The 11288-nt window shown below is 39.2% G+C and overlaps 2 protein-coding genes across 3 annotated transcripts; both read right to left on the bottom strand.

The window, feature by feature from the left end:
* Positions 1-1164: 1164 nt before the first annotated feature.
* On the bottom strand, positions 1165-3566 carry LOC115759985 (tropomyosin-1, isoforms 33/34). Its single transcript, XM_030701139.1, has 3 exons — positions 3439-3566; positions 2682-3341; positions 1165-1400 (listed from the first exon to the last, which is right to left on the bottom strand). Exons 1-3 carry the CDS (start codon positions 3500-3502, stop codon positions 1165-1167), a joined length of 960 nt encoding a protein of 319 aa, XP_030556999.1. The 5' UTR covers positions 3503-3566.
* Positions 3567-4970: 1404 nt separating this feature from the next.
* On the bottom strand, positions 4971-10262 carry LOC115760004. 2 transcript variants are annotated; one of them, XM_030701162.1, is made up of 4 exons: positions 10002-10262; positions 8709-8794; positions 7085-7211; positions 4971-6550 (listed from the first exon to the last, which is right to left on the bottom strand). In XM_030701162.1, the coding sequence occupies exons 1-4, from the start codon at positions 10069-10071 to the stop codon at positions 6219-6221; spliced, it is 615 nt and encodes a 204-aa protein (XP_030557022.1). In that variant the 5' UTR covers positions 10072-10262; the 3' UTR covers positions 4971-6218. The 2 variants fall into 2 exon arrangements, with proteins under 2 accessions (XP_030557022.1, XP_030557023.1); XM_030701163.1 differs by lacking the exons at positions 8709-8794; positions 10002-10262 and adding an exon at positions 7709-7770.
* Between the last annotated feature and the right edge of the window lie 1026 nt (positions 10263-11288).

Here is an 11288-nt window from a genome sequence, read left to right as displayed (position 1 = left end):
AGCTCAAAGTCGGCATATGTTAGCCTGCCGAGAACGCAATTGCGTGTGCGATTTTTGGCGTAATACCAACTGTCCCGGAAGTTTTAAGCCTTACAAAAATAAAACAAGGAAGCAAACAGGCCCAGCCCGTCTTTGTATTCGCTTCATATATATATACCATATATATATATATATATACATATATACTATAGAATGCCATACGCGTTTTAAGCAGCCTCACAAATTTGGCAATTGCATTCACAGCCAGTTAACAGACGTCGATCGAGAGTGCTCGACTGGTGTATACCCTGTAGTCAACACGTCTTAACTTTAACTTCCACTGAGCTTCTCTTAAACACACTTTGCAAAATTGATACATAATTAACTTTTGTGTGCATGGAATGAACATTTCAGAACGTCAAGAGGTAAGGATATCCCAAAAATAAGTTGTTTCATAATTTTGAGGTGTTACGGAAAAAGTATTCAAGATATGAACTATTCCTGATCAATGTATGGTATACGAGAGCCGACAGACAAACACAGTCTGCTAGAATATGCATTGATATGGCTATGGAGTTGAAGAAGCTGTATACCCGCTTGCACTCAATACAGGGTATATCAGAAGCAAACAGCTGCCCGTTGCCAAGCACAAGTTGCCTTAAACGCGAATCCGTTAAGTTGACATCACATTTCCGCAGGCAAACGGCAGATTTGTTCATCACCTAATTGAGAACTGGGCGCAATTGTTTCAGTGTCGATTTGTCTGGCTGTAAATCGCTCAATTTGCCGGCAGCGATTGCCACTTGAGGCCTAATGCTATCAGTCGATCGGCGTTGATCATCAGTTATCAGCAATAGAAATGAAGTCAGACATAATTTCTTCATTGGTTTTGTTGTTGTTGTTGCCATCGTTTAACTGCAGCTTATCAGCTGCTGTAATTGATTTGTCATTAGTTGAACTGTGAACGGGTAGCCCAAATGATTGGGCATTTTCCCCCTCTTATCGCGTATCACTTACCAATTGTACAATTAGGCAAAAATAGACCGGCCCGCTCACCAGCTATGGCGCGTAATTAAGATCGAAATAGACTGCATACTGGTTCATAAATCGCGGCAGGCAATAAACCATATATATATATATATATATATATGTATATTTATTATTATAGATTATATTTTGTTGTTATCAATTACAGATCCATGCCGAAGACAACACGGCCAGCAGCGTCATAGCCAGCGCCGTGCGGCCTGATAAACGGCAGCTGCCGGAGCCGCTGCTCCATATGGGTATATTGCAGCCATTCCATTCGCATAGGTTGCAGCCAACCACATTCCAGCCATTAAACAGGGTATTGCAGGCGTCCGTCTGATTATTATCCGTGACAATCATGCAGCCACGATTTGTTATTTCCGTGCCGTTAACTGCCCAGAACACAAGAGTCCAAGTTTAAATGGAAAGAGAAAATGTTAGGTTAATTTAAGAAATATTTATCAGACTAATTAATATATTTATTATCATATTATTATTCATATGACTAGATGTAACACGCACTACAACTGATTTTAAATAAATGCACGCTAAACACAAAACTATTTCTTTTATTTAAGATTGAAATTCAGTTTTTCACCTATTTTCCGTTCGTTTGCGTGAATTCTCAAGAATTCGCTGAAAGCATGATTGCGAAAATGATCGGCTTTGTCATCTATTTATTTATATATTTAAAAGGATTTTCAAGTTGATTTTGGATAGTAAAACCAAAAGAAGACGCATACAAATAGTTTTCCCCTATTTTGCGCCCCTGTTGGTGAAATTCTTTGTACTCTCTGACGTCATACGGTGAAACATTTTGTTTAAATACTCTCAGTCAGCAGAAACAGTTTTTCATAAACAATTTTCCAGCGATAAAATGCGACTTGTTCCGGCTAACATCGTCATGGAATTATTTGTTAAGTCGACAATTAAGAACAAAGCTGTTTTGAGAATTTGGCTTACGCAAACTAAAAGTTAGTTCAGGTAAACAGCTCGGAGAATGCGATTGAATGAGGTTAGCTAAAAAGAGTAAAACGTTCTCAGTCAAGGTAAATTTTGGAAATATTATGATAAAATAAAAAGGTTTCCGAAAATTAATACTTTGCTTTTAGCTTAAGGAAAAACACTTTAAAAGGGTCTTTAAAAATGGGCAAACAGTTTGCAAAAGAAAGAAAAATATCGTTTTATAACTTTCACAATTAAGGATGTGCCTTGACCATCAATCATCAATCAGTCTTCAATCAGTCTTGAGTCAGTCCTAAATCCTTCTTTAATAAGTCTTTAATAAATCTTCAATCCGTCTTTGACAAGTCTTCAATCAAATTCCATCAGACAATCAATCGGTCTTCAATCAGTCTTCAATAAGTCTTCAATCAGTCTTCAGTCAGTCCTCAATCCGTCCTTAATAAGTTTTTAATAAATCTTCAATCCGTCTTTAACAAGTCTTCAATCAGACTTCAATCAGACTACAATCAGTCTTCAATCAGTCTTCAATTAGTCTTCAGTCAGTCTTCAATAAGTCTCAATCTTTCTTTAACCAGGGCTTAGTAAGTCTTCAATCAGTCCTTAATAAGTTTTCAATCAGTCTTCAATCAGTCTTAGATCAGTTTTAAATCAGTCTTCAATCAGCCATTCAGTCTTATATAGATAGAGTTTCGGATAGTTGCACTTACGTCTTAGACTAGCAATATAACAAACGGCCCGCTGCGTGTCCAGGCTCTGGCGACCGACGCTGCGCCTGCGTCGCTCATCATAGTCCTCTTCTTCCTCTTCATCCTCGGCTGTTTCGCTGTCGCCAACAGCGGCTCCGGCTCCGGCTCCGGTGGCGGCGGCTGGCACGGCAGCAGCGGCTCCAGCTGCTGCTGCTGGTGCTGGAGCAGCAGCTGACCCCGAGGCCCCATTCGCGCCTAATCCTACGCCAGCAGCTCCGCCTGCTGCACCTGTTGCACCTGCTGCACCTGCTGCAGGCCTATTGCTGCCAGCGGGCATTATGCCCAAAGTGGATGGTGCTGCAGATTCTTCCTCATCGCTCTCATAATCCTCTTCAGTCTCACTTTCGGAACCGGGCTTGGGAGGAAACTGAGTTTGTGTTGGGGCGGACGCGGAAGCTGGAGCGGGCGCATTAGCAGCTGCAGCCGGTTTGGGCGGATTGGCTGCTGGAGCTGCTGGGCTGGATGCAGGCGCTGGACTTGGGCTTGGACTCGGACTCGATGCAGCTGGCAGGCCAGTTCCAGCCGGCTGTTGCTGCGACTCCGTGGACGGTACACTGCATACTTCCAGCTCCGACAAATGGGAATGCTCATCGCAATCCTCGCACTTGTAGCAGCTCAGCGCTGTAAGACAGGTGGTGCATATTTTAAGGTTCGACTTGCCGGGTCAATAAATTAGTTTAGCTACCAGCTTCAGCCAGGAGCTATTGCCTCCACGCACCTGAACTGCCAGCACAGTAAACCGCCAGCAGCTGGCACAGAATCAACAGCAACATTGAACGCATATCGTTTAACGAAATGTAGCTTATAAATATTTATCTTGAGGATAAATGTAATTTGAATTGTGGTAGGAAAACTGCGGCCGATGCTACCGAAAATTTAAATAGAACTGCCAGCAATGATATCGACACGTCGTCGTCGTCGTCGGTTGGCTGCTGTCTTTCGGCTGACTCAATCAAATTTTTTCCAGCGGCTATCTTCACAATGCGAGGGCGAAAATAATTTGCGGTACTGCTGAAACATGTCGCACTGTGCTGGATGACAAGACGACGCCTCGATAGCATCGCCAAAAAGAGTTTCAAATTAAACGCACGGTTTGGTATGGTGCCCGTGCGGGGCGATGGGTGGGTGGGTGGTTGGATGGTTGCATCTAACATGAGTAATGGGAATATTATCGCTGATTGACAAAGACAACATAGGAAGCCAAAAAGTCACGAGCAACAGGCAACTGTGCTACACTGTTATACTACCCATGAAAACAATCTTGTGTATCAACTTGTATTTATAGTTGTTTCAATTGGGAGTGCGCGACTGATAAATGCCCTGTAGCCAGTTCTGAGTACTTACTACTGTTATACTGATTTGAGAATTTCCAATATTTTTCTTCAGGATAAATGTAAAATTAAAAGACTTTTACCTTTTATAGGGAAAATAGAATTATTAAGTGTCGTAAATGATCTCTAGTTCATACCTTTGCACAAGTGCGATACACCCTGTTTTTTTTTAAACATTTTTAAAAGGAAACAGGGTATAACGACACTTTATTATTAGGCATTTCCGTGAAAGTAAAAAGCAATTAAGTTAAAATCGATCAGGAAACAGAAGGACAGCTTGCAATATTAACTATGCTACGCAATACCTTAGTGGTTCAAACTGTTATACTGTTATATAATTTAGACCTTTGCACGGCTGCACAAATAACTGTCTCTATAAACTGTGCGACGCAGCCTTACCGTGGTTTCAACTATTTTATTGTTATTGATATCCACAAATGATTGTCACAAGAAAACTGTGCTATTCTGTTACAGACATCTTAACTGTTATACTGTGATGCATGTGAAACCGTTACGTGCACTGCAATAAAAAGTAGAGCTAGCAAAGTTAACTGCTTTTCACTGTTATACAGTTGTGCATATCGAGTGCAAGTGTTATACTGTTATATTGTCATGCAGGTTTTGCTTGACGCGCTTGTTTTATTTGCCATATTTTCATTTCGCTTAAGTCGACTTCTACAAATTGCATTTGAAATGAGCATATTTTGTTTTCTGTTTTGTGGGCGTGGCCATGGGACGTATGCACTTAATTAAGCTCGCTTTAAAAGTTTTGTTGTTCTTTGTTTTATTCGTTTTTTTTTTCTTTCTTTTTTCACAAATAGTTGTATGTATTGCTTTGTTAAACTTTTCTAATTGCACATTTAATTAACATTTGTTGCACTTTTTTGTTTTTTTTTTGTTTTTGTTTTTCTAATTTTTCACACTTTTGCTGATTGTTTTTGCGTGTTTCGAAAATCATAGTATAAATACATTTTAATTCTAATATATATAAGGTTATTGCTTAAGGCGTTCGCATTTGTTGAAACATTTAAACACTGCTAGCGTATTCTTTAAAGGTTTTTTTTTTTGCATAAATATTTGTAATATAAAACGTGTTGTTTATAAGTTTAAATGAATTCATTGAGTTGACATTTCATTCCTTTTTTAATATATGTAAATATTTTTTTTTCGATTTTCTTTTTGTTTTTTTGTAATGAGTTTTGCAACAATAATGCAACTATTTAAGTTGTGTCTACCTAGAAATACACATTCATTCGATATAAATATAATGTACCATGAAATAACCTGAAGGCAAGAGTAAAGAAATATTTAAAAGCCAAAAAAAGAAGATAATGTTTTGTGATTTTTCAATAATAGCGGTTAAACCTAAACTAACTCAGAGTTACTTCATGGCATCATAAGTACTCATATATATATAAATATAATTGTTCGATCATATATATATATTCAACATTGCAATGTGAACAATAGAAAATTAAAGGCATTTGGTGAATTTATACACAACATTCAGCTCATCAGGCATTTGCTCAAAGCAAATCAATTACAACTCAATAAAGCCATAAAGCCATTCAACAACTGCCTGGCAAAGTTCATGTTAATTGTATACTGTTTGGTGTTGCCATATCTGTGCAGTTTCCTGCTAGGTGGCAGCACTGTAAATGTTAAGCTGTTTGCATAAACAAGTACACTGTGCACACTGTGCTCGCAATCGAACAAATTGAATTGAAAATCCTTGATATAAGACACATAAATTTTGTGTTCTCCTTTGGCCATTTGCTAGCTGTTAATTGAAATTCGCATATTTGCTTAGGACTCAAAGCGATTGCCACTGCGGGAGTGTATCTGTATCTGTGTATCTGTATCTGTATGTGTCAGTATTTGTATTTTGTATCTGTGTGTGCTGTCACTTACATGTCTAGGGCCTTGGCGGCCTTAAGGGTGGTCGGTGTGGGCTGTGGTGGGTTGGCCTGGGGGCACTTGGGGCTTGGGGGTAGACTTATAGCGTGTTTTTTTTTTTTTTTTGGTTTTTTTTTGTTCTTTTACAAACTCAACAATGTCGCTCGATGGCCACTCGAATATTTACAAAGTAAACGATAAAGGTTAACGTTAACTCAACCTAAATGCAACCGCCGCCCGTCCGCCGCCCGCCAGCAAACCATTCAACGCTTCAGCAGCCGCTCAGTGGGCGTGTCAGCAGCAGCCCCAACGCCAGCAGCGACGCCGACGTCAGCGTCACAGCGGCCGCCCCATTGCAGCGATCCGTCTTGCAGATGTCACAAAAGAACTCCTCCTCGGGCGACTGCTCGCCGGCATCCTGGCCATATCCTTTGCGCCGCTGCTGCTGCTGCTGCTGCTGTTGGTCCCGCTCGCGGCGTCGCTGCCGCTGGCTGCCGCTGCCGTCGCTGGTGATGCGCAGCTTGGAGCGCAATATATCGCACGCATCCGAGTCCCCAGTGTCCAGCTGACAGAAGCGTGCCGTGACCAGCTTGTTGGTATCAGCTGAAGATGATAGAGAGCATAAAAAAAGCAGAAAAGATTTAGTCGGGTGCTAGCAACTGCTCAATACTCTGTTTACGATGTGTTAAACCAGCTTAAAACAGCTGATAGGCGGCTTTTAATCAGACTATGTCAAAAGTCTAGACTTTTTTGTGCTCTACTTTGGGACATTATATATATATTTTTCTATTACAAAATTTTAATTTTCTTTATTTTATTTCTTTATATCATCAAAACTTTCCCAAATCGGAACCCATTTTATTAATCGAAATGTTCAAACAAATGAATCATAATTAAACACAATTAATGAATTTGTTATAACAAAATTATATAAAATGAAAAGCTAGTTAAAATCAGCATTAAAATTGTATATATACTTCTAGCTTTTTTGACTTCAAAAATTCTGTAAAAATATAAAATAAAATATGAGTATCATTTCTAGAATTCATCATAATAAAATATGATACGCAAGTAATTTTTTTTTTTTTTTTTTTAAATATATATTTTTTGAATGCTATTTATATATTTATTACTCACGGTCTGTGGCCACCACCTTTTGGCAATTCATCAGCGGATGCTTGTTGGCCCCATTATCGAAATACGAGAACTTGTTCAAATCGAATAGCCAGGTGTCCAGAGATTTCATTTTGTCCAATGTGCATTCCTAGAAATCCGATAATATTAGTTGTTTAACGTCTTTGGCAAACATTTGTGCAGCGAACAATGGCTAATGATTGATGATTGATTGATTAGATTGATTAGACTCGCGCCCCTCCGCCGACCCAGCCAATGTCTTGGCTTTGTAATTGCACTCTTAATTGCTGCTGCAGTTACCAGCGCTTATCTTATCAAGCATGCATCACAGTCGTTATCGTTATCGTTATCTTTATCGTTATCGCTATCGTTATCGCAATCGATGGTGCAACGGCCTTGCTGCACACCAGGCGTTGGCCGAGAAACTAGGCTGATCTAAAGCTCGTATATGGCCTCTATATCAGTTAGCTGGAAATGATTTGATTTATAATCATTTGGATTCGAATTTGGGTTTTCCCCCATTAGGCGCACTTTAACATGGCTTTTTTTCTTCATTTCTTGCTTTGCCTTAGGCTTAACTCTATTTCCAATTGTTGGCATATATAACTCTAACTGATAATTTCTGACCTTTTCCTAGTTTTTTGTTTTAGACAAAAATTCTCCCTATAAATTCTCCATAAATTATAATTCGCTCGTGGAAGATTTAAATCTATTATTCTATTCTCTCAGCTATCAGAGTATTAAGACTTCGAGTATTAAGACTTCGTATATATATATAATATTTTCACGATATTTTTTAAAATAGTTAAAAAGCTTTAAGTGCTTCATATTTATTTCTACATTAATAAGCTTTGAGTAATAAAGTTTTCAATCAGGAAAAACCAGATGTTTGCCGAATAATAATTTCTTTACAAATGGAACTTGGACTGTAAATTCCCTTTTTTTTTTTTTTTTTTTTTTTTTTTTTTTTTATGGTTTAAGTTACTTTTATTTTTGCTAATTTTCTGTTACTTTTCACTTTTAGCAACTTTTATCAGCGTGAGTTTTTGGTAATGAAAGCTTAAGTTAAATATTTACAATGTGTATATATATGTACATGTTAATTTTGCTTCATTATAGTCGGCGTTTGGCCAGGTCTATAGGATAACACTTTTTAAGCCTCCTTCTTCGCCTCCTTAGCAGTGTAAATTCCCACTTGAATAATGCCAAATAGAACGAATTCCAGTTTTGTTAAGCTGCCAAGTGAAAATGTCTTCAAAGAGCTGCTCAAAAGGAAATTTCGGTTGGGTCAGCTGCGGAGAGTGGGGAAGGGGGGGAAGGGCAATGCAATGGAGAGATGCCAACACATTCATTTAACGGTCACAACAATGACGAGTACAGCGACGACGTCGTTTCCGTTTCCGTTTTCCGTTCGGTTCTTTTTTTTTTCAGTTCTCCCCTTTTTTTTCTAGAATTTATGTGCTATGTGCTTTTAAATTTAGTGGCACTTTGATTAAGGTCAACGGGCTCTGATTAGCTGACTGGCACTCGGGGCATGGGCAAAGGTTAAGCGTATGCCACATGCCACATGCCACATGTGCCGGCCACTATCTGAGATTTTTGTTTATGGTGCAGCGGGCGGACTTACCTCAGGCACAATGCTCGAGTTCGACTTGAGATCCGCACAGCTGGGATTGTCGCTCGAGTCGCAGACAAAACATTTGATGGCCGCGCCTGTGGGGTATGCAACATAATTCACATTTTACATATATGCTTTTTCTTTTCCAAGCTCTGTTCTCTGCTCACAGCTAGCGGCGGGACTTGAACCCTGCAAACTAAAGCTTGGAAATTACAAGTCAGGGCTGCAAACTTTGAACCGAAACTAAAACCAAATATTTGTCCAAAAAACTGACGAACTGAAATCCAAGTTGAACCCAGTCCAACAGATGAAACTTGGGCTCCACGCAATGCTTTTACTTATGCATACTTAGTATTAGCCAATTTTATTAAACCCAAGCCTAGGGCGTGGGTTTGAACCATCGAGTATTCATACTTATACTGATGCCTTGGAGCCTCGGTAGAAATGCAATTATATAGAGATATATAGTTGGAATATAAACTCTTATATGACCGAATCAGGTGAAAGTGTTTCTTTGCCCTAATTTAGGAGAAAACAAGTATGAGGTTCTAGTCGGGAACTCCCTACTAGGGGATACCTTTTATTCCAACATCAAATGCATATATATTCTATTTTAGAAGCTATATGTCAAGTTTTATCGGTAACAAAGTCGATCTGCGCAGGCACTAGGAGCGCCTTTATCTGAAATTGCAAGTCTCTAGCTTTTATAGGTTCTGAGATCCTTGCGATTATACATACGGACAGACAGACAGACAGACGGACATGGCTAGATCGACTCAGCTATTGGTGCTGATCAAGAATATATATACTTTATGGGGTCGGAGATGCTTCCTTCTGCCTGTTACATACATTTGGATTTTGCACAAATACAATATATCCTTATACCCATTTTGGGTATAAAAAAAGAAGTTTCCAACACTTCAATTCAAATATTTTGATTTGATTTGATTACATCCCAGTCATATTTAATTTAATATTTAATAATAATTTAATAATATATTCTCAATCGGATTAAAGTTTTCAAGCCAAAACCATAAAGCTTTCTTTCAAGCTCTTATTTTTTTTAGCTGTGAGCAGAGTATTGCGCAGTCGTTAGCACCCGATTGCTATGTTTTTCTTAGAGCTTAGATTTAATTTATGATATATTATTTTATTTGATTTTTTGAACTATTTTTATTGTTTGCTTTAAAATACTTTACAGCAAATTTGTTATATTTTTCAAATCTGCTGAACAAATTGAAAACTTTGAAAATACTGAAACAGCACACACACACACACACACACACGGTCGCGTACACACACCTTGTGATATACAGCAGAGGAAATGCAATAGCAACAAAATAGCTGACGACCTCATCAGGCGAAGGCACATTTTCGCACGGCGCTTTTTCTTTTTGTTTTCCTCTGGCTTTTCCACGCGTCGCTATTCAACACTTTTCGTGTAATACAACTTTTATTCGTCTATATTTATTTTCAATTTATTTCAATGGTATTTTATTTGAATTTGAATTTATTTGATTTAATTTAAATTTTTGTCGATTCTCGTCACGCGCTTAGCTGAGTTCTTGTGGCGCCAGCATTGGCCAATTGCAAACTGTTCGAGGGATTTGGAATTGTGCTGTTGCTGGCGCAAAAGGACGACAAAACGGCGACGTCATCGGCAACAACACGAGCTCCAGAACCGAGCGCCAAAGGAAACGAACCTTGTGGCAATTCGAGGCGAGGCGTGGCGCCGTTTCTGGCCAGTGTTGCCAACCGACCGTCAAATCTGGCTATTTTTTGTTTAGCCTTGCTGATGATAGACAGCTTTATATATAGCTAAGTATCCGATGGGTTCATAGGTGTCTTCTATGACATGATAAACTCTTTACATATTTCCATTCAGTCTATCTGAACATGTCCGTCTAGTCTCTTAGCCTTAAAGCTATCTATATGAAACTTCGTCTAGCTTCATCTTTTTATTCCTGAGAGTACATAACTTAAAGCTAGCTGGAATGAATAACTATATCATATAGCTATCATAGGAGAGATTGATTGAGTATCACAAGTCTCAAATACTTCTAAGTAGGCATATTTAAATTTAGTTTTAATAAATAAATAAAGCAACAATAAAATGAAATCTCGTTGGCGGCGTTTGCTTCACATAAACCTTTTTTAGCCATTTTTTATTTTTGTGGCCAGCTAAAAACTAGCCTTTTACGCTTCTGCTGCTCTGGCAGCTGTGCTTCTGGCCCATGCCCATTGTCCTTGCGCGCTGCGTGGGTGCGTTTTGACAGTAATAACCTCTTGGCTCCCACATGGCTGCAAGGCACAATCACAACAACAACAAAATGTAGTTAAATAGCAAAATGCAGCCGCATGCAGCTGCTGGCCTCCCGCTGCAGAAAAGAAAAAACCTAATTATTTGGCCAGCTCTCATCAATGTGCAATATGCAGTATGCATAATGCGAATGCAGAGCTTAGGGGGAACAGACACAGTAGCTGCAATTAGTGGCGCCCCAGAGCAAAAACTCATCCGCTTCGCAGCTGTCCTCGGCCTCGGCCATGTCCTCGTCCTCGTCCTCATCCATTGCGTGGGCGCTTATTTAT

This window comes from Drosophila novamexicana, unplaced genomic scaffold (assembly GCF_003285875.2).
Source record: "Drosophila novamexicana strain 15010-1031.04,08,12 unplaced genomic scaffold, DnovRS2.1 tig00000387-arrow-pilon, whole genome shotgun sequence".
In the NCBI taxonomy this organism is placed as follows: Eukaryota; Metazoa; Arthropoda; class Insecta; order Diptera; family Drosophilidae; genus Drosophila; species Drosophila novamexicana.
Note: the sequence above shows the minus strand (reverse complement) of the source record. Positions and strands in the feature narration are given on the sequence as shown.

Coding starts and splice junctions, on each gene's coding strand:
- LOC115760004 (XM_030701162.1), bottom strand. CDS start 10,071: ATGTGCCTTCGCCTGATGAGGTCGTCAGCTATTTTGTTGCTATTGCAT. Junction 8,795..10,001: donor CCTCTGCTGTATATCACAAG/GTGTGTGTACGC, acceptor CATACCCCACAG/GCGCGGCCATCAAATGTTTT. Junction 6,551..7,084: donor AAAGGTGGTGGCCACAGACC/GTGAGTAATAAA, acceptor TATCATCTTCAG/CTGATACCAACAAGCTGGTC.
- LOC115759985 (XM_030701139.1), bottom strand. CDS start 3,502: ATGCGTTCAATGTTGCTGTTGATTCTGTGCCAGCTGCTGGCGGTTTAC. Junction 3,342..3,438: donor TTACTGTGCTGGCAGTTCAG/GTGCGTGGAGGC, acceptor CCTGTCTTACAG/CGCTGAGCTGCTACAAGTGC. Junction 1,401..2,681: donor TTATATTGCTAGTCTAAGAC/GTAAGTGCAACT, acceptor TGTTCTGGGCAG/TTAACGGCACGGAAATAACA.